Raw genomic sequence first — 27,633 nt, forward strand, 5'->3', positions numbered from 1 at the left:
TAAGAACAGCAAGTCTCATTCCTGGCCAGATACATGCCTCTAACTTGTCGGCTAAGGACTGGCTCAGCAGAGTGTTTGGGGGTCATGGCCCCTCTTCTAGAACCAGCTCCAAGGGCAAGGATAGAGAAGAAGAAGGGGGTAAGGATGGTAACCAGAGGCTGCTTTTCCTGCACTCTCTGTGCTCCACCCTGGCTATATTGGACCTACTTGACCAGCTCACCATTCGTGCTAGCAGGGCATGCTCTTGTTCTAGGCTCCCATTATAGCCATGATCAGATATGGCTTGGCTACCTTTGTCCTCCAGACCAGGATCTTTGTTGACTGTGTGGTCCAAAGTGTTAGATGCTTCTCAGGCAGCTTTGGTCTGCCCCCATCCAGACTTGCTGCTCGGCATGGCCTGGGCCAAGCAGGGTAGGAATGCGGGATGGTGGTGGGGAGAGGATGTGGGAAAGATTTCTATGTAAAATAAAAAGACAGAATCTCTTCTACCTACTTCTGGAAGTGTAAATTTGTACCAACCCTTTGGAAAACTGGCAAGCTTTCTAAGGAGGTACCTTCACCTAGACTCAGACCTAGCATTTCCATCCCCAGCTATGTGCCCTCTCATTGGGTGCAAAGAGACTCTCACAAGAGTGAGATCACAGCATGGAGCCTCCCTAGTGGTGCAGGGGGTTGGGACACAACCTATGAGGCTGTCTACAGCCTCTGCAGCACGGGTTCAATCCCCAGCCGGGGAGCTACTCACATGGCGCAGCGGACCTCTCCTGTCTTGCCCGCTGCTCCCCTCAGCAGTGTACTTCGGTCAATCTGCCTGTTCTGCTTCCCACTCTGTCTCTGGTGAATCCTCTCACCCCCCACACCTCTGGCCTGTACCCCAGTTCTTGTGTACATAAATGAATAAATCTTTAAAAAAAAAAAGTGTGAGATCACTGCAGCTTTGTCCACACTCTCTAACCTGGGCACAGCACAAGAGGCCATAAGGAGGAAAGTGAGTGGGTAAACTAAGGTCCAGCCTCAGTAACTCAGCTATCCACAGGTAACTCAACAGATGTATTCAGCCAGCACAACAAATTACCAGTGTCACCAATATCTCCTGTCCTACCCTCTCAACTCTGCCAGCCAAATTACTAGCAGTTCAACTCCTACCCAAAGAAAAATTCTGTCCAAAATAATTGAAAATAATTATTCAAATACACATTAAAGAATGATTATGGGCCTCCCCAGTGGCGCAACGTGTTGAGCACTGCGCTGTGAAGCTGTCCACAGCCTCTGCAGCATAGGTTCGATTCCCGGCCGGCCAGGGAGAAACCCACATGGCGTAGCAGGCCTCTTCAGTCCATCTGCCTGTTCTGCTCCCCGCTCTCTGGTGAATTCTCTCACCCTCCCGCGCCTCTGACCTGTACCCCAGTTCTTGTATAAATAAATAAATCTTTAAAAAAGAAAAAAAAGTGATTATAAAATAAGTTGTCATAATATCCAAAAGGTGGAAATAACCCAAATATCCATCAACATGTAACTGGATAAACAAAATGCTATGCATACAATGGGATACTATTCAGCCACAAAAAGAAATGAAGTGCTGATGCATGCTAAATTTGAATGAACTTCCAAAATGATGCTAAGTGAAAGAAAGCAGATATCAAAGATATCACATTTTATATGATTCTTCCTATATGAAATATCCAGGATAACGAAATCCCTAAAGATAACATACAAGTATTTGCCAGGGGGCCGGGGTGCAGGGTAGGTAGTGAATATAATGTGGTCAGGGTGTTCAGTGGCAGAAGCAAAAGTTTTGAAGTTAGAGAAGGTTGGTGGCTGCACAACATTGTGAAACACTAAATGCCACTGAATTGTACACTTTAGAATGGTTATTTTAATGTTACGTGAATTTTACCTCAATTTAAAAACAAATTATGATAGTATCTGGTTTTGCCATTGTGGAGTTTTGTGTTCCATTCTCCAGAGAACTGTTTTCAAGTTCCTAAGAAGGCATCCACAAGTGAAGGGTACACAGGACCTCTCTACTATTTTTGCAACTTCCTTTGAATCTAAAATTATTTTGAAATCAAAGTTTAAATGAAAAATAAGGACACATGTGATCATACCTCCCATTCTCAGGTCTGGCACTCAGAAACTGACTATCCATTTTGAGTCCTGGGATTCATCCTTGGCAAGAGACCCTGACTGGTCACCTAGTGCTGCTGTCTGTCTGGCAGCCCTGGGCACAGGGGATGATCCTTATTTTCTGAGGAGATGGCTGAGGACCAGGGAGTTACTTTCAAAGATGTTAGGCTTCACCCCATGTGGTTTGGGTCATGATGGGTGGGACAATGTCACCTCATAGGCTCCCACAGTCTCTGGGCTGGGACAAGCTCTGCCCTGCAAGGATCTCTAAGCCTGTCTATATTGGACAGCAGGCCCAGTGAGTTCTCAGGACTGTGGTGTCCCACCAGCCGACCGTGCTCAGGAAGCCTATTCAGGCAGGACAGCTGAGAGGGACGGGACTAAGGATTGGAACATCTAAAGAGTCACAAGAGACCAACCCTCATGGGGTGCTACTCCTGTCCTCAAGAGAGGTGAGCCCTCCACAGCTTGGGTGTATCTTCTCTGTGCCCAGGGGCTGCCAGAACTCTCCTCGTTGCAGGGCTAGGCTGCCCAGGGGTGGAGGCAGGGTCAGAAACGGGCTTGGTCTAGTTTTTTTTTTGTTTGTTTTTTTTTTTTTGGTGGGACCCTCGCCAGGCGGCTGGGGAATGAACTGGTGCTGCAGAGGCTGCAGGCAGCCTCACAGCCCAGTCCTCAACCCTTGCACCACCAGGGGAGGACCCGGGCTTGGTCTAGTTTAACTTTCACTTTTGTTTTCCCTGAAATGACGGAGGAACCAGGAAGAAACTCTGACCAATAGCATCTTTTCACTCTCTGAGTCTGTTTGCATTTGTCACAGCTGGGTGCCAGTCTCTCTTGGCACTGCCTCCTACACAGCAATCCCATCTCAATGCTACAGCCTATTGTCCAACCTAAGTCTCAGGATGGATGATCAGAAGACTTCCAAGTTGCTGGATGAGGAGCGATACTCCCGGCAGCTGTGAGACCTAAAGTGGTAAGGGGGTGGGGTGGCCTTCTGGCCTCACATCTGCAATTGCCCACCCTTTAACTTCCTTTCCACAGGTATGTGCTGGGCTTGCCGGCTATGCAGAGGATTCAGAAAGCCAAGGTCCTGCTCTCAGGTCTTCAGGGCCTAGGGGCTGAGGTGGCCAAGAACCTGGTCCTAATGGGTGTGGGCAGCCTCACCCTTCATGATCCCCACCCTACCTGCTGGGCTGACCTGGCCGCCCAGGTGAGGGTCTTGGTGGCTGGGGATCCCCAAACCACAGTGCAGGTAGAACCTAAGAGAAATTTTGCTCAAGCCAGATGGGCTCTCTCTCTCTCTCTCTCTAGTTTTTCCTCTCAGAGAAGGACTTGGAAAGGAACAGGGCTGAAGCATCTCAAGGACCTGTGGCTAAGCTCAATGAAGCTGTTCAGGTCTGCGTCCACAAAGGTGACATCACTGAGGACCTGCTACAAAACTTCCAGGTGCCTCCCAGCCCTACTCTCTGGGCCAATCTCATCCCTCCTTGGCTCTTAAAAGTGTGGGCTGAGCAGTAAGTAGTTCTGGCCCTGCTGATCATGATGTCCACCCAGGTGGTAGTGCTGACTGCCTCAAAGCTGGAGGAGCAGCTGAAGGTGGGCACCTTCTGCCACAACCATGGAATCTGCTTTCTGGTAGCTGACACCCGGGGCCTTGTGGGGTGCGTGAGACTCCCTGCCTACCTGCCACTTATAGATAGCAATTGGTCCCCAGCTCTCAGCTTGCTTCAGTGCTGCTCTACCCAGCCCCAGACCTGCCCCAGAATCCACTCCTGATTATGGTCCCAGTCCTACCCCTCTGCTCCCTCTACCCTGGTCTCCAGACCTTCTCTAGAAACTCCCTCACACCTCAGCTTCCAAACCTTTCGCAGCATTCCTTTTCTCATTCTGGCCCTCGAGGCTTGACCTGATGTCCTCCACCCTTCACTACAACACAAGGTGGCTAACCATCAAGCCACCTCAATGACCCATACTCCCCACCACAGGCAGTTGTTCTGTGACTTTGGTGAGCACTTCATAGTACAGGACCCTACAGAGGCAGATTGCCTGACAGCTGCTATCAAACACATCTCCCAGGTAGGTGCTAAAGTGTGGGCACTCACCTGCTGACGATGGAGGGGCTGCCTGAGCCTGTGGAAGGCAGGGACAGGCACCTCTCAAACATGCCACCTCTTATCCAGGGCTCCCCTGGGATTGTCACTCTGAGGACAGAGGCTGATGCCCACCGCTTCCAAGATGGGGATTTGGTGACTTTCTCAGGCATTGAAGGCATGGTGGAGCTCAACGGCTGTGCTCCCCACTCTATCCATGTGCAGGGTAAGCCAACCCACTCCTACTCCAGACTTAGTGTCCAAGCTCTGGAGGACATAACCTGGTCCTAGCGGCTCGGTTTTCCTCCATCTTCCTTCGGGTAGAGCAAGATCAAGGACACAGACACAAATCAGGATGGTGTGTAAGGAAGTACTCAGGTTCAGGGGTTAAAGTGACGAGGCTGGATCTCTCTCAGGAGACAGGACCTTGGAGATTGGGGACACAACATCTTTCTCTTGTTACCTGCGTGGTGGGGTTGTCACTGAGGTCAAGAGACCTGAGATCGTGAGCCATGTGAGTGCAACTGTATTGGAAATGGGGGAGTGTGGGTACCTCAAGGCCACAGTGTTTAGACCTGTCCCTGGAGCAAGTGCCTCCACCCTGCAGAAGCCTCTGGATACAGCATTGCTCCAGCCCCAGGTGGTAGCCCAGAGTCCCCAGAAAGTTCACCGCGCTCACTGCCTGCACAAAGCCTTCCAAGCACTGCACAAGTTCCAGCACCTCAAGGGCCGCTTGCCCCAGCCCTGGGATCCTGTGAGTGACCCCATCGCCTCTCTTCTTGCCTGTACTTGGGTCTTACCTGCCAGGAGGCAAAAATGATCAGATCTAGGCCTGAAGCTGCACCCTGGTCGGTGAAGCCTCCAGGGCTATTGTTTGAGTGTCTGGCTCTCAGCATCCTCTGGTGATACTCTCTACAGTCTAGCAATATGTTTCTGCTCCCTCTGTGGGACGGGGTGGATGGCTCCCTAAAAGATTTGAGTGGGGGATGGAGCTTAAGCTGGGGCTGCTGTGCCCACAGAGTTCTACCCCGCAGGGTGATGCAGAGGTGGTGGTGAACCTGGCCAAGGCCCTGGAACCACTGAAGGGGACAAGGGGCGAGCCATTGGATGAGGCACTGGTGCGGACAGTCGCCCTGAGTAGTTGTGGTCATTTGAGTCCGATGGCAGCCATACTGGGTGCAGTAACTGCCCAAGAAGTGCTGAAGGTAGGTATGGTCACAGCAAGGTCAGGTCGGGAAGGTTACAGAGGTCAGTATGGGTGCCAGAGTGTGCCCAACACCAGACAGCAGCCCTAGAGTTTCCACCAATATGGGTGCAGTCCCCAGCCAGTGGCTAAGGGAATTAGGAGGTGACAGTTGTCCCCTGACTGAAATGCTGGCTTCTAGGCAATCTCCAAGAAGTTCAAACCCCTGGACCAGTGGCTGTACTTTGATGCCCTAGATTGCCTTCCAGAAGATGGGAAGTCCCTTCCCAATCCTGAGGACTGTGCACCGGTGAGAACCTGGGGTCATCATGCCACTGGGAAACCAAAAGAACAGTCCCAAGATCCTGTGTAAGGGGGAGATGCTGAGCACAGGCCAGTGGCCATCACTGCCCTTTTTCTATGTCCCCCAGAGAGGCTGCCGCTATGATGGGCAAATCGCAGTATTTGGGGCTCATTTTCAGGAGAAGCTGCGCGACCAGCACTACCTCCTGGTGAGTTGTGGGGTGAGGTTGTGAGTTTTTGTTGGAGGGCCATTTCAGGCCCTCTGGATAAGGCTGTTCCTGCTGGCAGGTTGGTGCTGGTGCAATTGGCTGCGAGCTGCTCAAAGGGTTTGCCCTCACTGGCCTGGGGGCCGGGGGCAGCGGGGGCGTGACTGTTGCTGACATGGACTACATAGAGCGCTCCAACCTCAGCCGTCAGTTCCTCTTCAGATCCCAAGACATTGGGGTGAGTGCTGGTCCCTCCCACACCCATGTCCTGGATTGTCCTCCCCTCCCTACCCAATCTCTCCCCACTCTTTTCTTAGAAGCCCAAGGCCACAGTGGCTGCAGAGGCTGCACAATGCCTGAATTCAGACTTGAAGGTGACCCCGTTCACCGACCCACTGGATCCCACTACAGAGCACATCTTTGGGGACAAATTCTTCTCTGAGGTGCATGGTGTGGCTGCTGCTCTAGATAGTTTCGAGGCCCGTGAGTACTCAACCTTGGACTTAGCCCCTTGTCCAAGGCTGAGCCAGCCCCACTCCTGACCCTCTGCCCCCCATCAGGGCACTATGTAGCTGCTCGCTGCACCTACTATCTGAAGCCACTGCTGGAGGCGGGCACACAGGGCACCTTAGGCAGCGCTTCAGTGTTCATACCACACGTGACTAAGACCTATGAAGCCCCTGCCTCTACAGCTTCTGAGGATGACCCCTATCCTCTCTGCACTATACGGCTCTTCCCCAGCAAAGTCGAGCACACCTTGCAGGTAGGGAGCACCCTAAAGACCCCTACCCGACTTGGCTTAGCCTGTTCCTCACCTGACACCTCATTGTTCCTAACCCCCCCCCCCCACAGTGGGCTCGGGATCAGTTTGAAGGACTCTTCTATCACTCTGCCGAGTCAATCAACAGGTACCAATGGTAAGGCCACCAATAGGGCTGCATGGGAATCCAGGGCCCTAGCACCAGAATCTTCAGGATTTTAATTTCAAACTTCCTTCTCTCTCAGCAGGGAACTCTCCTCTCTGTCAGACACAGATGGGACACAGAGGCTGACCCTGCTGCAGGCGGTACTGGGTGAACTGAAAAAGCGTCCACAAACCTGGGAAGACTGTGTGGAGTGGGCCTTTGGCCACTGGCAGCTATGCTTCCATCATCACATCAGGCAATTGCTGAAGCACTTCCCACCTGATGAAGTGGGTTACTAGGGGTGAGGAGGCTGAGGGTTCAGGGGGACCAGACTGAGCCCAACAGCCTCCATTTCACTAGGTGCTTAAGGATGGAACTTCCTTCTGGTCGGGTCCCAAACAGTGTCCCCAGCCCTTGGAATTTGATCCCAACCAAGTGAGTGAGGTCCATTGGGAGCCCTGAGATGGGAATGTGGCCCCTTAGAGCAGAAGTGGGCACTTCTGTCTTCTGCAAATGCTGAGAAGCAGTCATGTCTGTGCACATGTGGGGGTCTACATGTGAGGCAGAGGCAAGCACAAAAACAGATTTACAAATGGCAGAGACCTCCCTACCCCATGCACTCGTACATGCTCACTCATACCCATGCAGCTACTGCATTCTTGGTCTGACTGCAGGACATGCACCTCCTCTACGTGCTGGCGGCTGCCAACCTCTACGCCCAAATGCATGGGCTGCCTGGCTCACAAGACCAGAATGAACTCAGGGAACGGCTGAGGTTGCAGTCACTGTCTGGCCTCCAACACCAGGCTGTCTCCTTCACGAGTGACCTGGAGCTAGCTCAGGATTCCACAGTGTTTGGTGAGGCCCCTAGATCCCCCTCCCCCAAGTAGCCACTCACCTGTCTTCTATCTGCTACAGAAGTAAGATGGGGCCTGCAGGCCCTGCAGCCAATTCACTACCTCTCATACTCTCCGATATTTTTCTCAGGCTTGGGCCCTTCCTTTGACCCCTCAGTATGCCCTCTCCTTGCCTAGCCCCTATCCTGTTCCTTTGGCAGATCCTCATCAAAAAATACCCCACAAACCATTGGGTCCTAGAGAGCACCAAGCTATGGCCCTCAGGTGGGGACAGAGGCACACAGGCAGGCCCACACACATGGGTGAGGGCTAGAGCTGCTGGGAAGGAGACTGAGTATCGATCAAAGGGTCTCCATTAGAGTGGTAAATGACAGATTTAGTGGAGACTAAGAATAGGCACCAGGCTCCAGGAAGTGTAGGCGATGGGGGCCTACAGCTCCCCTACCACCCCCTTCCCCTGACAGGTCCTGAGAAATTGAACAAATTGCATGAAGCCCTGGAAGTGTGGAGGAAGCATCCTCCCCTGAATCCCCTGATGTTTCAGAAGGTAGGAGCTCAAGTCAGAGTGAAGGGTTGACTGGGGAGGTTGTTGGGGAAGGTCAAGAACTAAGAAGGTAGCTTGGAGCCCCTTGGCCTGAGTTCTCCTAGTAGGACTTGGGAAGTGACTCATCTTCCCTGAGCCTCAGCCTCAGATAAGTAGGGAGATGTGAGTATCGACTTTATCTAATTGTGTGAAGACATGTGCAATGGCACACGATCAACCTGGTGCACTGGGGCACTGTTAGCATTACTGGCACTTGGGCCTCACAGGACGATGACAGCAACTTCCATATGGACTTTGTGGCAGCAGCGGCTTATCTGCGTGCTCAGAACTATGGGATCCCACCAGCCAACCGTGTTCAGGTAACCCTGACCCTCAGGGTTTAGGCCTGGAGATGGGGATCAAATCCTAACCCTATTCCTTGGGTCTTTCCTGTTCTTGGCAGAGCAAGCGAATCGTGGGCCAGATTATTCCAGCCATTGCCACCACTACAGCAGCTGTGGCAGGCCTGCTGGGCCTGGAGCTGTACAAGGTGGTGGATGGGCCAAGGCCCCTTGGTGCATTTCGCCACAGCTATCTGAAACTGGCTGAAAACATATTTAGCCGCTGGGTACCTTGTGCTCCAGACAGCCATAAGGTGAGTCCTTGATACCCCACCTATACCAGACCTGGGTTTTACCTACACCTTCCCAGACAGCTCCTACTCTGGGGGAGTCCTTAAGACTCCCTCCAGCCCCCTTCCTGCTACAAAGCCAGGCTGGGACCTGTCAGACACAGGAAGCAGCCGTCAGCCACCCCCACCCCCAACCCCCGCCCCTCTGCTGCCTGGGGTCTGGGGGAGCTGCAGCTTTAACTCATTAGTGGAGCCAGACATTTCCCACAGCCCCCTCCTCCCAATAGTGACCCTGAGGGGGAGGTGCAAGGGAGGGGGGACTAAGGCCTTAGCCCCAAACAGATCCTAACCTCTGCTTGCATGGCTTGGGGATCCTGGTCCACCCTCTCCAAGCTGAATTAAAGGGCACTGAGCAGACCACCAGGGGTGTGGAGTCTGAAGCCCTGTGGATAGGTGCACATGCGTGTCACAGGTGTGAGGGCACTGAGCTCTGGGATCCCTGGCTCAGCGGTGTGTGGGCATGGAGGGGGTAAGCTCACACATCTGTGTGCCAGATGGGAGTGCATGCTTCTCCTTCCATGTGGGTTTGCATGGATATGGATGTAAGGACACATGCCAGTGTTCCTGGGTTTGTGTGCATGTGTGTTTCCTCAAGTGCAGGGTAGTGGATGTCCCTGGCTGTGTGCCCAGGTTCTGTAACAGTTGGCATTTCCTTGGGGCTCGGGAGAGGGACAGAGAGAGTGCCCTCACCAGGGGAAGAAGAGAGAGGTCATGGGCCAGCGTTGGGCTTTTGGTAATCAGCTCTGGGGTCCCTCAGGGCACAACACACAGAGTCCCTTTGTGAGGGGCCCAGCCCCTAGCTAGCACACAAGCTGCCTTTGTCCATGGTGGAGGGGGAGGGGAAGGGTCCCCCATCTCACCTCTCTCGCCTCATCATCTCAGCTTGATTGTGTTTTTATGGGGCAGTATCTTGGCTTCTGGCTGCCTGCCACCCTTCTCCCTTCAGCTCCAAGCATCAGAATCCCAAGACAATTGAAATAGGGAAGAAAAGGGGGACAGGTACAAGAGGTCTCTGTGGATGTGTCCCTGTTGAAATCTCTGGGCCAGTTGAGCCCTGATGGTCACTATACCTCATGCCCCTGTGTGCCCATGAGTAGTCCAAGATCCTGGCAGCACAGGATGAGGGGACGGGATGTACCCCACAACCATCAGTCTTGCATTTGAGGAACAAGCAGATTTATCAGAGACTGCAGCGCCCTGCTCTAGCTTCCTCAGGAAGCACCACCCCCTCTATGCACACACACACACACACACACACAGCTAGCCTGTGTGATGGATAGCCTGTTTCCCTGTGCGCGGGCCCCATAGCCTCATTTCCTGTGCTGGCCCCAGCATGGGCGCGAGGGTGCTGAGACTCTGGGCCCAGAGCCCACCTTCTACCCCCACCCCCTGGCTTCTGCTTCCTGCCCGGAGTCCAGCTCCTCCCCTAGAAAAGTGGCCATCAACTGCTAGTAACTGGGGGAGGGGGAGGGTATGCTTGTGAGAAGTTTCTCGATCTTCCTCTTTACTTCCTCCCAGTTTCGTGACATGAGGTGGACCTGTTGGGACCATCTGAAGGTGCCTGCTGGGCAGCCCGAAAGGACCTTGGAGTCATTGCTGGCCTATCTCCAGGTGTGCCCCATTCCTACCCTACCTCCAAGCCTGGCCCAGCCTGGCCCAGCTGACACCTGACCTGTCTGTCTCTCTAGAAACAACACAAGCTGAAGGTGAGGATGCTGCTGTACGGCCAGACCACGCTCTATTCAGCAAGGTGGCCACCCGAAAAACAGGCCAAGCATCTGCCCCTCAGGTGAGTCTACACCTGGGTATAGTCAGGTCTCCTTGTATCCTGGAAATTAGAGGTGGGAGACATGCAGACTTTCCTCACCTCAGCCCCATTTCGGCCCCCTCACACCTTCCTGAAGTTTTCTTTTGCCAAATGGAGCCAGCAAATGGACTGTGGGTGGGGCAAGGGCTGAGAGCCTGAGGAGGGGCCTCCAGAAGTTGCTGCTTGGCCAGCCCCACCAGCTCCTCCACACCCCGCTTAGCCCCCCTTTCACAGCCTCTCCCTGGGGACTCACAGTTTCCTGCCTCCTGGCCTCCCAGTCAGCAGCTTCTAAAATAGTTTCAGATGTTTCCTGTCTTGAGCTGCTCCTGCTCCTGGCTTGGGCTCCTTATAGCCAATCGGCACCCTCTAGTCCATGCCGAGTAACTCTCTGTCTGCCACTGCTAACCTACCTCATCTCCCTCAACTTATCCCCTCCCCCCCATGCCACCAGGGTGACAGAACTGGTGCAGCAGGAGACAGGCCAGGAGCCCGAGTCTGGGCAGCGGATGCTGAAACTGGAGTTCAGTTGTGAGGGTGAGGAAGAGGACACTACCTTCCCACCCCTGCATTATGAACTGTGACAAGGCAGCAACCTACCACCCAGCCCTGTCAAGTCCTGCATCCTGAGGCCATGGCAGGCGCTCAATAAATGCTCACTGAAGCAAAGTGTAAGTAGAGAGGATGGGTGATGAAACATGGGGTAATAAAGTACATGGGTTGTGACATGGGCCTGAGGGACCCCTACAGGCAGGGAAAAGGCTCTTTAGATTTGCCTGCCTGGTTTGTGCCTTGCATGAGCTGGGCTGCCTCCTGGAGCTTCAGGGATATGGAACCAGGAAAGTCCAGAGAAAGGCCTTTATTGTCCCAGGCTGGAGGGCAGGGTCAGAGGTAGCTGACAACATCATTGCAGATGATGGGTTGGCGACTGCGGCAGCTCATGAGAGCTGCAAAGCGTGAGACGTCTGCAGGTAGTTCGGGTTCTGGGCGAGGTGGGCATGACAGTCGCTTTCCTGCCATGGCTGCCCGCCGTGCCCTGGCCAGCTGGCGCCGCAGCTGCTCAGAGAGGCCATGCAGGAACTGAGGGGGCCGAGCACGGACACGGGGCCCACCCCCATTGTCCCCCTCACCGCCTGCCTCAGGCAGCTCCATCCAGTTGTGTACCAAGTCAGCAAAGCAATTGTCTCCCAGCACCAGGGGCTGGCGACTGCGACCTCTGCTCAGCAGGGCTGCTGTCCAGTCCTCAGCTTCCAGCCCCCGCCAGTGCTCCAGGCAGGCATCTGGGGTGGACTTGGGCCGTGGTCGGTGGGCAGGTGGTGCACTGGTCACAGAGGCCCCACTGGGCAGGGGGATGCCACTGGCCGAGAGGCGCTGTCTATGGGGATGCCGCACTGGGGGTGCTGGTTGTTGGGGTGTGGGAAGCTCTTCCTCTCTCCATGTGCTGCCTGACACCTCCGAGAAGCCAGAGTCCCAGTCCAGGGCATGTTCTCTGGATCTCTCCAAGGCCACACTCCTGTCTCTTGTTACCACAGCTTCTTCCTCTTCCTCCACACAGCAGACGGAGTCCTCTTCCAAGGCATCTGAAGCCCTAAGCCGGTGGTGGCTGAGCCGCACAGTTGGGCCGGATTTGGGGGGTGGTGGTAGAGGGCCAGGCATCGGGGGCGAGCCTGTGTCCCGGCCACACAGCTGTAGAAGAAGAGAGGGCAAAAGTCCGAGGGGCAGTGCTTGTCACTCCTGCTGCCCGGACAGCCCAATTCCAGAACAGAAGGCCTAAGAGGTCTGGATATGCCTGCAGACCTGGGCAGCAAGGCCTGGAGTGGGCACAGAGCCTGCATGGGGGCGCTGGCACACGAAGCTCGTGTGGCTCACATCAGCCGACCTGGTGGCAGTCCGGCAGGCTGCAGCACGCAGAGCTGGGCAAGTCCGCACCCGCCACCAGGGCGGGAGGCAGGGTTGCGGGCCTGCATGGGGAAGTAGTCTTACTCAGGGCTGAGGGTGGAGGTGGAGGGGGGGATCCTGTGCTTCTCGGGGAATTCAGCTCCCAAAGCCCACATTGTCTTGCAGAGGGCAGAGTACTAGATGAAGGGGAGAGGAAGATGGTACAGACCACCCTAGGGTAGGGGAAATCCTTAGCAGCACCAACATCTCTTTAGTCCCTGGTCACCTCCTGTTCCACCCGAGAAGAAATTTCTCCCCCCTAACTTCCCCTGCAGCCGCAGCCCCGATAGCAAGGCCAGCTGGGCGGCTGTTACTTGATGCCCAACTCAGCTCCCAACCGTCCGAAACCCGACTCGGGCCATCTGGGCCATCTGCGCCACCCCACCCCCATCCGCCTTAGATGGGCGCTTGGACGAGATCCCCAACCGTGTGTCTTTAGGGCCGAACAGCAGGGCACCCGAGCACCCCCATACACACCTTCACAAGTCACCCCGCTCCCAAGCCTCACCAGTTCCCAGCGAAGCTGGCCCAGGAAGCTGTCAAGCCGAGCGCTGTGCATGCCCCTGCCGAAGCCCCGCCAGGCCTGCCAGGTCCTCCTCAAACTTCAGAGGGAGCGGCGCCGAGAGGGCCCGGCGGGCCGACCAGCGGCGCCCTCGCCCTCCAGCCAACTCCACAGCTCCTCGCTCTGCGTAGCTCCCACCGCCGCCCCAACATCTGGCAGGCGCGCCCCGCCCCTGAAGCAGCAACCAATGGGGCCTAGGCGGAGCTAAAGTGGGCCCGCCCCTCGGGCCGGCCGGGTGCGGGCGCTGGACGCCCACTCCCCACGACGCGCCGGCCCTGGACGGCCCGCACTGTATCAGAAAGGTGGGCGAGGCCGGGTCCCGGACTCCCCGACTCCCTGGGAGGTTAAGCTGACTGGGTGCGCCGCGCGACCCCAGACAAGCCGCTTCCCCCTCGGCTTCCCCAATTTTCCACGGGTACATTTGCCGCCCCTCCAGCGCCAGCCGCGTTAGTGCGCGGGAGAGCGCCCCCAGTCGTCGGACCGAGTCGTGCTGTGGCCCATTTGGGGCCCGACCCTCTAGATCCGCTTCTGGAGCCGGCCTCCACAATCCCTGGAAGTAAAGGGAGGGGCTCGGCCTTCTGAGGACTCCGGGGGCGCTGGACGTCGCGGCAGCACCGGGGAGGGCCCTCGTTTGCCTTTGGGCCGAGCGAGGCTGGGCCGCCCTCTAGTGGGTTGCTGGAGGCAGCTGCTACCCCGCGACGACCCGGGATCCCCTCTGCTCTGGCACCACGTGCAGACTCCGAGTGAGTGAAGGAGGTTAGGGCGGCGCTCTCCCGCCAGAAAGTTCAGAGCCTGTTCCCCAAGGCCGCTCCACGACGGGAAGCTAGGTTCAAGGATACGGTTCTAACTAGAGACAAAGTCAGTGACTGAAAAATACCTGGATTAGGGAATAAAGGCGACAGACTAGCTTGGGAGAGGGGCGCCTCAGAGGAGGGGGCATTCTGTGTAAGATCAGGATGAGCCATCATGGGAGATGCAGAGGTGCATTCTAGGTGGAGGGCGCAGCCGGTTAAAAGCCTCAGGGGAGGGCCTCCCCGGTGGCGCAGCGGTTGAGCGCTGGGTTGCGAAGCTGCCCGCAGCCTCTGCAGCGCCGGTTCAAGCCCCGGCTGCTCCCCGGCCACCGGAGGAGGGTTCCACATGGCGCGCAGACCTCTCCTGCCGCCCGCTGCTCCCCTCAGCAGTGTACTTCGGTCCTTCTGCCTGCTCTGCTCCCCGCTCTGGCTCTGGTGAATTCTCTCACCCTCCCGCGCTTCTGACTGTACCCAGTGCATGTATAAACAAAACAAACAAACAAACAAATAAATAAATAAAAATGCCTCTATAAAAAAATAAATACATAAAAGCCTCAGGGGAGAGGAACTGAGGGGGGTTTAGCATCAAGAAGATCGAGGTATCTATGATGGTGATAGTTGAGGGAGCAGCCAGGCTCTTAGCATACTTAGAAAGGAATATGGGGTTTTGTTCTTACTCAGTGGGGAACAATGAGGGGTTTTTGAGCAGGGAATGATCTGGGCTGGTTCCTGTTTAGATAATCCCAGATGCTTTGGGAGAAACACTCTAGTCAGAGTGAAGGCTCCTGCCTTAGCAATGGAGGGATGAGCCTGGACCTGCATGGGTCAGATGCATGGAGGGGTATGTTTTGGAGCTAACATCAAATTTTACTGATGCATGAATATGGGTAGGAAAAGAGGAACAACAAGCACAGTACCTAGATTTCTAACATGAGTGACTGGTCAGGTGGAATTGCCGTGAATTGATACAAGAAAGACTGAAGAGCGGGTTCAGGTAGGAAAATAAAATGGCCATTTGTTGACATATGATCCTTGAGATTAACTATTCAAGAGGAGATTCGAGATCAGCTGCTCTGAGCTTGGGAGACAGATCAGCACTGAAATGTTGAATCTGCGAGGCAAAGCAAGTGGGAGGTAGGATGAGAGCGGTGAGTTTAGACAGAGGCAGGCAACAGTCAAGACTGAGGCCTAGAATACTCCACCTGGTGGTTGGAGTGGAAATGGAGTGGTTGCAGGGAAGATGAAACTGAATCAGCAAATGAGCAGCCAGGGAAGTTAGAGAAACCTGAGAGAGTATGGGCACTTAGGAGCCCAGGGGAGCAAGTGGCAAGTGCCACCAGGGAAGCATAATTGGGGAGTGAATTGCTGAATTCAGCAGTATGCAGGTCTCTGAGGACACTGACACGAATTCTTTCATGGAAAGAGGGATAAGCTCCAGGCCTCCCTGGTGGCACAAAGGGTTGAGTCTCAGCGCTGTCACTGCTGCAGCCTGAGTTCGATCCCTGGCCAGGGAGCTACCCACATGGTGCAGCAGACCTCTCCTGTCTTGACTGCTGCTCCCCTAAGCAGTGTGTTTCAGTAGATCCGCCTGTTCTGCTCCCCGCTCTGTCTCTGGTGAATCCTCTCACCCCCTGCACTTCTGGCCTACACCTTGTATGCCTAAATACATAAATAAAATACATCTTTTAAAAAAAAGGAAAGAAAGGGACAAGCTCAACTGGTATGGGTAGGTGAGAGAGTGTGAAGTGAAGAGCTGGAGAGAGGGCCTCCCTGGTGGCGCAGCGGGTTGAATGCGGCGCTGTGAAACTGTCCACAGCCTCCGCAGCGCTGGTTCCCAATTCCCGACCAGCCAGGGAGAATCCCACATGGCGAGGCAGACCTCTCCTGTGTCGCCTGATGCAGCCCTCAGCAGTGCCTTGGGTCTGTCTGCCTGTCCTGCTCCCCGCTCTGTCTCTGGTGAATCCTCTCACCCTCCCGTGACTCTGGCCTGTACCTCAGCTCCTGTATAAATAAAATTAAATCTTAAAAAAAAAATCTAGAGAGAGCAAGACTAGGCAATTTGTAAAATTGACATGTAACATAAATACAACAAATGGAAAAATCTCAAAGACACAGTTCAATAAATGTTAAAATCTGTACATATTTATGCAACTGTCATCCAGAACAAGATGTAGAACATCCTTAGCCACTTCAGGGAGTTACTTTAGTTACTATACCCTCCAGTTGACATCCCCCAAAATAACCACTCTTGATTTCTGTCACCAAGGATTCCTTTTGTTTGTTGAATGGAGACAACTTTTAAGAGATTTTGTTGATAGCTGGGCTCAGATTTTGTATGCAGGTAATGTCCTAATTGGGCTGGGGGTGGTATGTAGACACGTCCTTGACTCAGTTTTTCCTATGTGCTCTGCTTATTAGGTCTCTAAGGACTGTATGAACGAGACTTTCCTGAGTCTTAGTTTCCACGTCAGAAGCGTCATCCTTTCTATAGTTCCTTTGGGATGTGGTAATAAATGGGGATATTCATTGGAAACAATGAAAAAATAGGGGTTTCTGGCCCTTTTAATGCTTGTTTAGGGTGGAGAGTTCAGTCACCAGGATGGGCGGAGTCGGAACTTGGGAGGCCCAGGAGTCCCAGCTGCTCCTTGTGTTTCAGCAACTAACCTGGCAACGGGTGAGCCTGACACACACTGGATGTTCGGGAGCCTTCTCTGCTGTCGGTATCTACAGGCCACTATGCTGCTGCTCAGGTCCCTGGCCCTGCTTGCATTGGTTGTCTCTGGTGAGGAGCTGGTGGGTGGGGAAACCCCACCTCTCCTCCCCTAGTAGAGTCCCGATCTTTTTCAGATAAGCTACCATGAATGGCACGAAAAGCTAGGGAAGGGCAAGAATCTGAACCCCCACCTTCATTCCTTATATTGGAATAAGTCCTTAATCGACCAAGTCTTCATTCTCAATCTGTGAAATGAGCTACTTGTGTCTGAATGTGAAGGATGAGGAAGAATTTTGTCTGCTTGGCCCCAAAACATGGCCAGGCCCTGATGCATAAGGGCAGGATTTTGTTCACGTGTGTGGGTTCATGAACATGGGGGCCTCCTGCCTGAATCATCTCTCAATCACAGGCCTCTACTGTCTGCCTTGGTTCATAAATGTCTCTGAGAGTGAGAGGCCTGGCGCCATCCTTCAGACTTTCTCCTTCAACTGCTCTTCTTACACGCCCACCCTGGAGTTGCTCCATGTGCAGCCACCTACCACCTTCTTCAACCCACCCAGCCTGGCCAGGTGGCAGGGGATGTATTTGGCCAAGGTAGGGTCATGGGCACAGCAGGGGACTGTGGGAGAACAAAGAAAGATCCTAAATTCACAAAACCAGAAGTGGGGTTGAGGGGATGGAGTGCCTAGGCCCCACATGGCACTGCCCACTTGCCACAGATGACCTTGAGCAGCTCGGCCCGTCTGGATGCCTTGGCAGTGAATCATTATAAATTGCAGCTGAGGTACACATGTGGCAACTATGTGACAGATGGACTTCTCTCTGTGGATGTGCAGCAGGACCCTAGTCATGTCCAATGTGGCCGATTTGCCAGCCCAGGTGAGGGTAGGCAGGGGGGTGGGCAGGCATGACCTGAACAGAGCCTCACTGACCTCCACTTTGGCCAGCTGGTGAAGTCGTTCAGGTGCCAGAGACAGTCACACCTGGGGCCCGGCTGTATACTCTGCTTCTTCCAGGCCTGGAACTCCAGGGAGCCCAGGTGAGCCTACCACACAAGCAATGGAAGGCAGGATGGGGCAGGAACCATGGAGGACCATGCCCCCCTGCCCAAGCACAGACTGCAGAGAAGTCCTTCAGTGTAGCACTGAGCCTCTAAATAATACCTAGTCTTGGAAAGAACTACTGAGGGTTGCCCACCCCTAATGGGCACTTCCTACTGAAACATCTAAGGGGCTGAGTTCTTCCAAGTTTTCCCGTGTGTTCTGAATTCTCTGTGAAAATTCTGTATCACTTTTGTAATAATAATAATAATATGCAGCAGAAGAGGAAGAAATATAGTTTTTTTTTAATTTATTTATTTATGCATACAAGAACTGGGGTACAGGCCAGAGGTGTGGGGGTGAGAGGATTCACCAGAGAAAGTGGGCAGCAGAACAGGCAGATCTACTGAAATACACTGCTGAGGGGAGCAGCAGGCGAGACAGGACAGGTCTGCTGCACCATGTGGGTTGCTCCATGGCTTACCGGGGATTGAACTCATGCTGCAGTGGCTGCCAATAGCTTGATAACACTGTCTTTAACCCCTGTGCCATCAGGAAGGCCCAGAGATATAGTTTTAAAAATGAAATAATTGATTTAAAAGCAGAAAGGACTGTGGCTGAGTATCAGGGGCCAGAGCTAGAGGTCAGGAACCCAAGCTTGGGTAAGTATCAGTTGCAGGGTATGGGAAAGTTACATATGGTCAGATACTTTCTGGATTGTTGGGGCATTTTGACAGGAAAGTTTAGGATACTGGGGGCTGAGGACAGGGCCTCCACCATCTCTATCCTGTCAGATAAAAATCACCAGTGCCCAGGACCCTCCACATTTCCCTGGACCTTTCTCCATTGATGGACTAGGTTGGCTGCGAGCACCACCCCAAGGCCTCAAAGGCCAGGTTCAAAAGGTGAGCATGACTTGGGACCTTGGGATATCGGTAGATTGGGCAGAGTTACCACCTCTTGGAGGTTTATTTTTTCTTGGCCTCCTCTATGTCTTCAATTGTCTTCCTCTCCCAGGCAGTGCACAGCTTACACCTGCTGCCCCATACTGACTATCCTCCCACCTTCGCCTGGTCCTCTGCTAGGCTCTCGAGTTGTAGAAAGAAGAGGGATCCCTGACTTTGAGTATTCATGGTGACTCAAATAGAAAGGAAGATTTAGAACAGTCACACAGGAAAAGAAAGTTCTTGGGGAAGTGGTTAGTGCAGTCTGAGAGGAGGTCAGAGAAGTTCCTTTTTTACAAAGATTTATTTATTTATGCATACAAGAACTGGGGTGTAGGCCAGAGGTTGGGAGGTGAGAGGATTCACCAGATACAGAGTGGGGAGCAGAACAGGCAGATCTACAGAAATATACTGCTGAGGGGAGCAGTGGGTGAGACAGGAGAGGCCTGATGCGCCATGTGGGTTAGCTCCCTGGCCTGCTGGGGGATCGAACTTATGCTGCAGTGGCTGGAGACAGCTTGATAGTGCTGTGTCTTTAACCCCAGTGCCACCAGGGAGGCCCCAAAGTTCCTTCTTTAAAAACTTTCAGGGCTTAGTGACTGACTCGCAGCAATTCTAAGATGGTAATTCACATTGTGAATGACTCAAATATCACTCTTTTTGGGGTTCTTTGCCTCCTAATAGAAAATTTTATCTTCAAAGGAATGGGACTCTCAGAAATACCTGTTGACAGAGAAACAGGTCATAAGGAAGGTTGGGGTTCCTAGTGGAGGTCTTCGGAGGAATGCTTGTTTGAAAGGAGCATTGGGCACAGATATGCACGCTGACACACACTGTGTGTCTTGTTCCATGTGCTCAACAGGTCTTCCAGCTTCAGATCTTGGTGACATTTGGACAAAACAGAAGGTGCCATGGGATGCTAACAGTGAAAGTTTTGCCTACTCCCTCCAGCCAGATCTCCTTTCTGTAAGGTTCCCCTACTCTGGAAATAGTGGGGCAAGCAGAGCCTAAGCTAGGGTATTAGGAGTACAGGTAAAATGAGGGGCTACTGGAATGTCTCTGGTTAGCTCCTACAGGAGGGAAGCCTTAGGGAAGGGGCCTACTGACTGGGCCAGGGGGTTGGGAGCCAGAGCCAGTGCCCCTCTTTTGATCCAGGGAGCAAGACCAGAATATCACCATCCTGGAGGACCTGGCCCCAGGGAGTAAGGTAGTTCAGGTCCAGGCCCAGGGCTCTGACGTGCGCTATGAAATCCTCTCCCCAGTGCCTTGTCCACTCTTCTCTGTCGGACGCAGTAAGGAGTATGGAGGGTGGATATGGGAATGCCTCTGTGCTGGTCCAGAGGTGACCTGCAGTGCTTCCTGCCCCACCCTTCTGGTGGATCCAGTGGGAGGGCAAAACGGGAGGAGCTGGAGGCTGGGTTGAATTCTGGGTCCCCCACCTTCCCATCCTGTTCAGTTGACGGTGTGGTCCGGACCACTGCGCCCCTGGAGTTGGCACAGGTGCCAGGTGCGGCGGTTACTCGGCTGCAGGTGAAGGCCTATGAGCGGCTCCAGCCCTGGGCCAGCGTTGAGCTCGATCTTACTGTGAAAGTACAATCAGTTAACCGCTGGCCCCCGCATTGCCTCCCGACACTGCTGGTGTGAGTACATGGGAGCTTTATGCAGGCCATAGGGGTGAGAGCCATAGTTTGCACCCCAACCTGGACTCTAGCCCTGTGGCCTGCCCTCTGCTCCCAGGACTCAAATCCCAGAGACCACACCCATAGGCACGGTGCTGAATACCTTCACTTGTTCTGATCTGGACTCTCCTGGCTCCACCCTCGACTATGAATTGCGGTTCCACGCCCCTCTTGGTGCTGCTAGCCTTTGTCTTCAGGATAGGGTTCTGGAGGTGCCTAGGCCCTGCTCCCTCACAGTGTGCAGGGTGCTTGGGATGGAATGGGGAGTGGACCAAAGGTCTGTGGGGTCAAGATCCCATCGGCTTGAAGGTGATGGTGGTGTAATCTGCTTGCTTTGCAATCTGGAGAACAGTGGGTCAGGCTATTTGTGGATGCCCTGGCCTGAGGCAGCCTAATGTGGTACATGGGTCTCCGAGGTCTGGGCTGGGCCTCACTCTCTTGCCTCTCTGGTCAGGTGAATGCCACACTCGACTGTGACACTCCTGGACCCTGCTTGCAGCAAGCTGCCTCCATCCTGGTGTTTGATAGTGGTCAGCCCCAGATGACCAGTGAGTGATCACACGCAGGCCTGGACATTCAGAACAGGGCTGTTCTGTGCTCTTTTCCTCATCCTCAGAACAGGGTCATCTCTTCTCCCTCAGAATCCAGTAAGGCAGGAGTGTCTCCACTTCACCCTAGAGAGGGGCATAGCTCTCTTCTCCTAGATGCCCTCTCCCCAACAGAGGAGAGGTATTGCTCTTCTTCCTTCCAGATCCTCTCCCTCCTCAGACCACAAGGGCAGGGCTGGGCACCCCAGACCAGCTCCTTAACTGTCAAATGGCCTCCAGCCGAGGTGCCAGTACTGGTGATAGTGACGCCTGTCAACGAGTTCACCCCAGCCTGTGTCTCACGCACATTCCGGGTTCCAGAGGATGCAGGGCCTCACACTCTGCTGGGTTCTGTGGTGGGCACAGACATGGACTACCCGCACGACAGCATTGAGTACTACATCTCTGGCGGATCCGCTATCTTCGCTATGGATCATCTTAGTGGTACTTCCCACTCTGGGGCTGGGATGGAGGGGTGAAGCCAAGTTGACGCTGTAGGCTGAGTCTGTGGCTACCTCTTGTAGGGGAGGTTTACCTCCTGGGGCCTTTAGACTATGAGCTGCAAAGATTGTATAGGCTCACTGTCCTGCTGCTTGACCATGGCCAAGACCAGGATCCCACCCACCACCACTCAGGCTCCTGCAGCATTACCATTGACGTTGAGGTAACTGAGCCCCAGGAACTTGAAATCAGTTCGGGTCACCTTCTGGTATTCTGTTGTTCCACTCTATGCCCAGTTTCCTCCATTGGTTGGTTGGATGGTGGTGGGATTTCATTGTGGGAAATTTGGGGCTTATTCCCGACACTTAGGCTCTGGATTTGGGGGGAGGAGGCTGAGGGGCTGGCTTGGGAGTTTGGAGAATGGGTGACCTGGCTACCTTCCTGCAGGATGTGAACGACCATGTGCCCGAGTGTGAGCCCCCATTTCAGGAACTCACCATCCATACTCCCCTGGGCCATAGTGTGGAGGTGACCAAGGTGTCATGTCGGATCCCCCTGGAGCCACAGCGCCTGGCCTTCTCCTACAGTATTGTGGGAGGTGAGGGCCGTAGGGGCCAGCAGGCTGTTGGGGAGGGGCAGACCAAGGCCAGCAGTGGTCTCCTTCTTCTGCCACTTTGCTTTCAGGGAATAGTCGGAGCCAATTCAGCCTGCAAGGCGCTGTCCTGGTGTACAACGACCTCATGTGGAGGCCCTCCTGGCCAGAGCATCCCCTTACTTATGAATTACTGATCCGTGTGACCGATGCAGGCCCCTTCACCTCCCATCTCAGCACCACAGCTACTGTCATTGTGCATCTAGTTCCCTGGAGCACCAGCACAATGGCTACAAGCACCCACAGAGACACAGTGAGGAAGGTCCTAGACCATTGAGGGGTGGGGAGAAAGGAACTGCGAGGGTGTTGAGGCCCAGTTTTCCACGTGGAATATTAGGGGAAGGCATTCCTAAGGGAACCATTAGGTACAAAAATCCTGGCACTACAAAAGAACAAATCTGGGGTGTGGGGTGGCCCAGCCCTTGGAGGGGTTTGAAGGCTGGATGATCAGGGCATGTTGGCAGGGCAGTGGTAAGGCTGTGACTCCCATTTCAGGTGACTTCAATGATGACACCCCTACTTGTGAAGAACACAGAGACATTCTGGCAGCCAGAGCCTTGGTTTGTGGTGGTGCTGACAGTGACCGGTGTCCTTCTCCTCTTGGCCCTGGGCTGGCTCCTCAGCAGGTTCCTCCAGGGGTAGGGCTCCTATACTTGTGCTCCCCGCTTCCTCTCCAGCCCTCCTTTAGACCCCATCTGTGATAGATGGTTTCACCCAAGATTTGATGACAATGCCCAAGTGGGTGGGCAGACAAAGTGACACAGAGAAAAGCTGCTCTCCCTCCAGAGGTCATCAGGTGAGAGGCAGAGAGATACTGGGAAGGGGCTGTCTCCATTGTTGGTAGAGCCCAGTCTTGGAATGGGATGGGTGTAGGTGAGGCCCAGGGGTTGAGATTCTGAGTCTGTCATGCACTGGACATTCACCCTTATTCCTGACCTCTGCCTTCCACCTGAAACCTGACCTGCCCCTCAGTCCTGTGGATACAGGATTGAATCCAAGGTAGATGAAGTAAAATGTGAGCATGGCATGCAGACACTGGCTATCCTTGATATAAAGGGGCAGATAGATGGTACTGTTCCCAGAGCCAGCAGGTCTGCCGTCCTAACTGTTTGGTCCCTCCTCCTGGTATTGTAGGTTCATCCAGGTGTTACAGACACCAAGCAAACCAGCCCAGGCTCTGCTGCTAAACAGGTCAGTTTCCTTTGCATAATTCTATGTCTGGGAGTTGATCTCCTAAACTTTGCATCTAGAGCCTTATCCTGTACACTTATGCCTACTTTTCCCTAGTGGAACTGAAGGGTCCATTGAAAGGTTTGTGGAGGCACCAAGTTTGGAGATGTCCCAGGAACCCAGTAGAGTCATGAGCCTGGTATGTCAACCTACCATCCTGTGCAGTGGGCACTGAGCCTACTCTAGAGGACCCCCCCGCCCCCGCCAAACCTATCACCTTCCCCGTGGATGGCTACCCCAGTGGGCTGGAGGATGGAGGAGACAGGTGAGCTCCTGACAGGCCTCCCCTGAGGCAGGTGTCCATCTGCCTGCAACTCATTGAACCCTTTTATTTTTCCCTTCAGCAGCATTTTGATGGCAGAGCACAGGACTCCCGTGAGTCCCCCTCTTCCCAAACCATATCCCACCTGGGCCTACTTCCTCTCCTTACCCCATCTCAGTATCTTCTCCCACCAGACATCCACTATCTACTTTTCCTCTGAATGGGGTCTGTTCTCACCCACTCACGCTACAGTCAATTTTTATCAAACACCTGTGGGATCGGGAGGTGACACAGACCTGGTCTGGTTCCTGCCCACTGGGGAAGAGGGGGATGATGAGGAGGGAGCCCCCCCAGAAGACTCCATTGGCACCAGAGTAATGTGGCATTGAACTTAGGGGAACGGGTGTCCCACTGGAGGAGTAAGGATGCTTCCTGTGTGCTTGAGCTGGAACTTGGAGTATTTGATCAGAAAGGAGGGAGGTGACAGCTTGGATCAAGGAGAAGAGGGTCACACCAAGGGTCCTGGATGCCTTTATTTACCCTTAGTGGGGGAGGCAGTTCTGCTGAGGCCAGCAATGTCCTCTCTTTCTTCTGATCTTTTGAGCTTAGGTACAGGCAGAGACTATCTGTTCAACACACGTACAGGAGCCCGGCGCTGGCTCTGAGGCCAAGAAACTGCTACACTATGTTTGGAGTTTCTTCTTCAAGTGATCATGGGCTGTGTTTTCAAGTTGATTCAATAATAAACAAAATTACAAACAGAAAGTTCCAGCTTTGTAACCTTTGTGTGGGAGAAGCTGTGAGATCTGTGCTTTCTTGTTTTCACTTGGAGAATGCCCTATTGTAGGCACACTCTAGGGAGTAATGACTATTTTTCTTTCAAGAAGATGTTGTACAATGCTCTCAAAGTGATTTATGTTTTGCAGAGGTAAGAGGCTGTTACCCTTGTCAGAGTGAGGGGGTCTCCAGTCAGCTTCTCCCCTCAGAGACCACATCCGCAGTGACAGATGGGAAGGGTGCAGAAACTTCCTTTTCCTGTTGAAAGGAGGTCAGTGTTGTTGTTTGGGGATCCCACTAACTTCCAAGGAAGTTTGCTGTGTGTGGAGGTTTTCTTGGGAAGGATCTGGAGCTTTTGCTTTGGTGCAGACTTGAGAACCCTATGGTCATGGAGGGATTGATGGTAGCCCCCTTCTGAGGGATTGTTCTCAATTCTTCCTGATCTGTTTCTTCTGATTCCTTGGCCCTTTATCCTGCCTCGACTGAACTGAGTCGATGCAGGTAGCCAGGTGGTGCAGGGCAGCTTCTGTGGGTGCACTGCTAGCCAGTATCCATGCCCAGTCTGACATCAGGTCTCAGGTTACTGCTAGTTCTCTAAAGGACCTGCCTTCTGGGGTGGAGGCTACAATTATTGTGGTTTACCCACGTTCTTTCAGTCTTTTCCTTTCAAAGTCTGTGGACCTATTCAAGTCTGAGGCACTGTAGGACCTCCTTTCCTGAGCCAGTTATGATGTGTGTGTGTGGGTGGGATAGGGAGGGGTGCGTGGTTGTGTGCAGCCAAGAAATGAGTGCCAAGTGTAGAAAAGGCATGCTTCTCCTCCCAATAAAATGAAGGTGTTGGAACTGGCCTCCAGGACAGCAACCTGAGGGCAGGGTGTTACTGGATGGTTACAGGCAGACATTTCCTGGGCACTTAACCTGCTCTAAGGGCTCATTAATTTAACTTCATTTCTGAGACTCTCTATTGTTCTCATTTTACAGGTGGGGCAACCAAGACTCAAAGTTACAGAACTGGCTAGTCCCAGCACTTAATGTGGGTCTAGGGATAACCCTATTTGCAGAACTCATGGTTGGCCTCCAAGGCAGGTCAGGACAGTTCAGGACAAAAGGTTTTGATATAGAAATTCAAGACAAGATGTCCTAGGGTAGGAAAACAGAGTGTCTGCTATGCACCAGATCTTGTGTTGGGGACTGAACTCTGGACGGACAAAGGTGGGCAGCAGGCCAGGCAGAGATTAGTAGGGCAGCCCAGATCATGGTACAGGGCTGGTGAGGGAAGCTGCTGAGAAGAGGGCATTATATTATGAAGCCGGTAGAAGGAGGCAGGAGACCGGACTTCTCAGCTTCCAGCGGTGGCATGACCTTGGCCCCACCCATCCCCTCTGCGCCTCAGTTTCCTCACCAGTGAACTGGGGACAACAACCCCTTCTTCTTAGGGTGGGTGACAAACAAACAAATAGCACTCAACAAACATTGCCTAAGTGTAAGAGCGTCTGAGAGATGAAGCTGCGGGATCCGGACACCAGGGGTGCACTCAGAGAGGCCAAGGGCGATACGGCCTCGGAATCGCCGGCAAGAGCTCCGCCACCAGAGCCTCCGGGACCCGCGCGCATGCGCCAACCCGTGCCGTCACAGTCACGTGCCTAGGCGTGCAGCTTGGGCTTTGGGAGGCAGGTTCTGACTGACAAAGCAGCCGACCTGTCAGCAGGAAGCACTCCCCGGGCTTCGGGCGAAGAGGCTGTTGATTGGGGATAAACTCAGTCGGGGGCGGGTTCTTTGCCGTCCTGGTTACTATGACGCCCGGCCCCCGCCCCCTCGGCTGGCCGCCATCTTGTTGTTGATCCGTACCCAGTGGGCAGCGCCGGGAGCTGGACCGAGCGGCCGCTGCGGGGCCGCTGCTGCGGGGCTCAGCCACCTGCGCTGCCTGCCAGGGGGCGGGCCGAAATCTGGAGGCCCGGGGGGCCCAGCTCCCGTTGGGAGCAGTGGGCGCCCGCTGCCCGGGCCGGGCCGGTGAGTGACAGGAGCCGGGCGAAAGACCGGCCTGGCGGGCGGCGGCGGGCGCGGGGTTGGAGCGGGCGCGTGGACGGCCGGGGATTTGACTGAGCATCGCTCGAGCATGGCTCGAGCATCCCGACTGGCAACCTGGAGCCTTCCAGATGTTGGCGCTGAGGCGGGGAGGACCTTGAGCGGGGTGGATTTCTTGAGAGCCCCGCACCCGAGGATCCTCTGGGTAGCGGGTAAACTAGCTTCTCTGATCCACACCTTGGTCTCCGCTGCCCTGCAATACTGAAACGTGTGCAGTGCCAGCATGATGCTTTTCGGGGCGTTCTTTGCTTCTCGTTGTGTTGTGGGATCTACACGTACCTCTTTTTTAGATGTCACTCCTGCGAGTGATTTTCAGACTGCTTGAGACGAGACTTAAAACTAGACAAAACAAGCTAAAGCCCCCACGAACCAGGCAGGTCAGTGTCACGGCCCTGTGATTCTGCCAGGTGCCTGTCTTCTGTGCTCTTTGGAGCCCACTGTTTGCTTCTTCCTAAAGGGCTTGGTTAAATGATCTTGATATCCAAATTTTATTCGGGAACATAATTTTTTTTTTTTGCTTTTCGACCACCACTTTTTGGAGTTGTGGGAAGGTCTTTCTCTTGTTCTTGGACAATGTGGATATTAAGGTGATGATTTGGTTGATTTCATCTCCTAATGAGAGTCTACCAGTTTAACCAGGAGACAGAGCAAATGTAGGAGTGTGTTAGAATCAGAAAACCAAAACTTCTTTTTGTCGTTGTGAATAGTATGGAACGACCAAATTAACTTTGAGCAGTACTAAATGTATCTTCCCCAATGAAAACAGATCGACAGATCCCTTTCCTGTGAGGATGGCAGGTAGGAGACCCCAGGCAAGGTGTGCAGGTCTAGGAAGAGTTCTTAATGCTCCAAAAACACATTTCTCTTTCTCTGTGGTTCCTTGCCTTCTCCTCACAGGCTCCTTGTTTGTGGTCATACAAAAAGCTTGCATGAGATGACAGAATTCAGGCAATGCTTTGTACACATGTATTAAGATGTTGTCACCTCAAATTGTTTAATTCGAAAGAAACCATCACCTCTCTTTTGGAGAGCAGAAGCTGAAACTGGAGGAGGTGGCCTGTTGCTGTTTGCCTTACTTGTAAGAAGAGTGAGAAGTTGATTAGTCTTTATTTTATTTCATTGTCATGACGTTTTTTTGAATCTTGAATGACTTTTGACCTTTGTGAGACCATTTCCTTGGGCAATCCTTCACAAGAAAGGCTAGATCCTAAAATATTAGCTTCTCAATATTGCCCCACGGTAA

At 53.6% G+C, this 27,633-nt stretch overlaps 3 protein-coding genes across 3 annotated transcripts; 2 read left to right on the plus strand and 1 right to left on the minus strand.

Annotated features, from left to right (window-relative positions):
* Positions 1–3,029: 3,029 nt before the first annotated feature.
* UBA7 (ubiquitin like modifier activating enzyme 7) lies at positions 3,030–11,326 on the plus strand (the record flags this gene model as incomplete). The annotated part of the gene is made up of 24 exons (XM_084246836.1): positions 3,030–3,085; positions 3,169–3,337; positions 3,439–3,573; positions 3,682–3,788; positions 4,113–4,203; positions 4,308–4,443; positions 4,634–4,731; positions 4,825–4,971; positions 5,252–5,422; positions 5,603–5,710; positions 5,832–5,912; positions 5,992–6,147; positions 6,227–6,392; positions 6,470–6,672; positions 6,762–6,826; positions 6,918–7,101; positions 7,175–7,249; positions 7,489–7,672; positions 8,136–8,218; positions 8,482–8,574; positions 8,658–8,849; positions 10,404–10,496; positions 10,574–10,674; positions 11,144–11,326. The coding sequence occupies 24 exons, from the start codon at positions 3,030–3,032 to the stop codon at positions 11,271–11,273; spliced, it is 3,024 nt and encodes a 1,007-aa protein (XP_084102962.1). The 3' UTR covers positions 11,274–11,326.
* Positions 11,327–11,533: 207 nt separating this feature from the next.
* On the minus strand, positions 11,534–13,341 carry INKA1 (inka box actin regulator 1; the record flags this gene model as incomplete). The annotated part of the gene is given in 4 exon segments (XM_084248091.1): positions 11,534–12,375; positions 13,136–13,206; positions 13,209–13,224; positions 13,228–13,341. Coding segments are annotated over 4 exon segments (1,002 nt in total). The 3' UTR covers positions 11,534–11,574.
* A 3,375-nt stretch (positions 13,342–16,716) lies between these two features.
* On the plus strand, positions 16,717–24,193 carry CDHR4 (cadherin related family member 4; the record flags this gene model as incomplete). Its single annotated transcript, XM_084246983.1, has 19 exons — positions 16,717–16,762; positions 17,103–17,287; positions 17,413–17,572; positions 17,641–17,732; positions 18,528–18,638; positions 19,540–19,643; positions 19,833–19,969; positions 20,134–20,317; positions 20,415–20,568; positions 20,811–20,904; positions 21,184–21,387; positions 21,468–21,607; positions 21,832–21,982; positions 22,069–22,289; positions 22,532–22,674; positions 23,171–23,227; positions 23,324–23,405; positions 23,614–23,641; positions 24,138–24,193. The coding sequence occupies 19 exons, from the start codon at positions 16,717–16,719 to the stop codon at positions 24,191–24,193; spliced, it is 2,349 nt and encodes a 782-aa protein (XP_084103109.1).
* Between the last annotated feature and the right edge of the window lie 3,440 nt (positions 24,194–27,633).

The sequence above is a fragment of the Talpa europaea genome (genome assembly GCF_964194135.1).
Source record: "Talpa europaea genome assembly, chromosome: 11".
Classification (NCBI taxonomy): domain Eukaryota; kingdom Metazoa; phylum Chordata; class Mammalia; order Eulipotyphla; family Talpidae; genus Talpa; species Talpa europaea.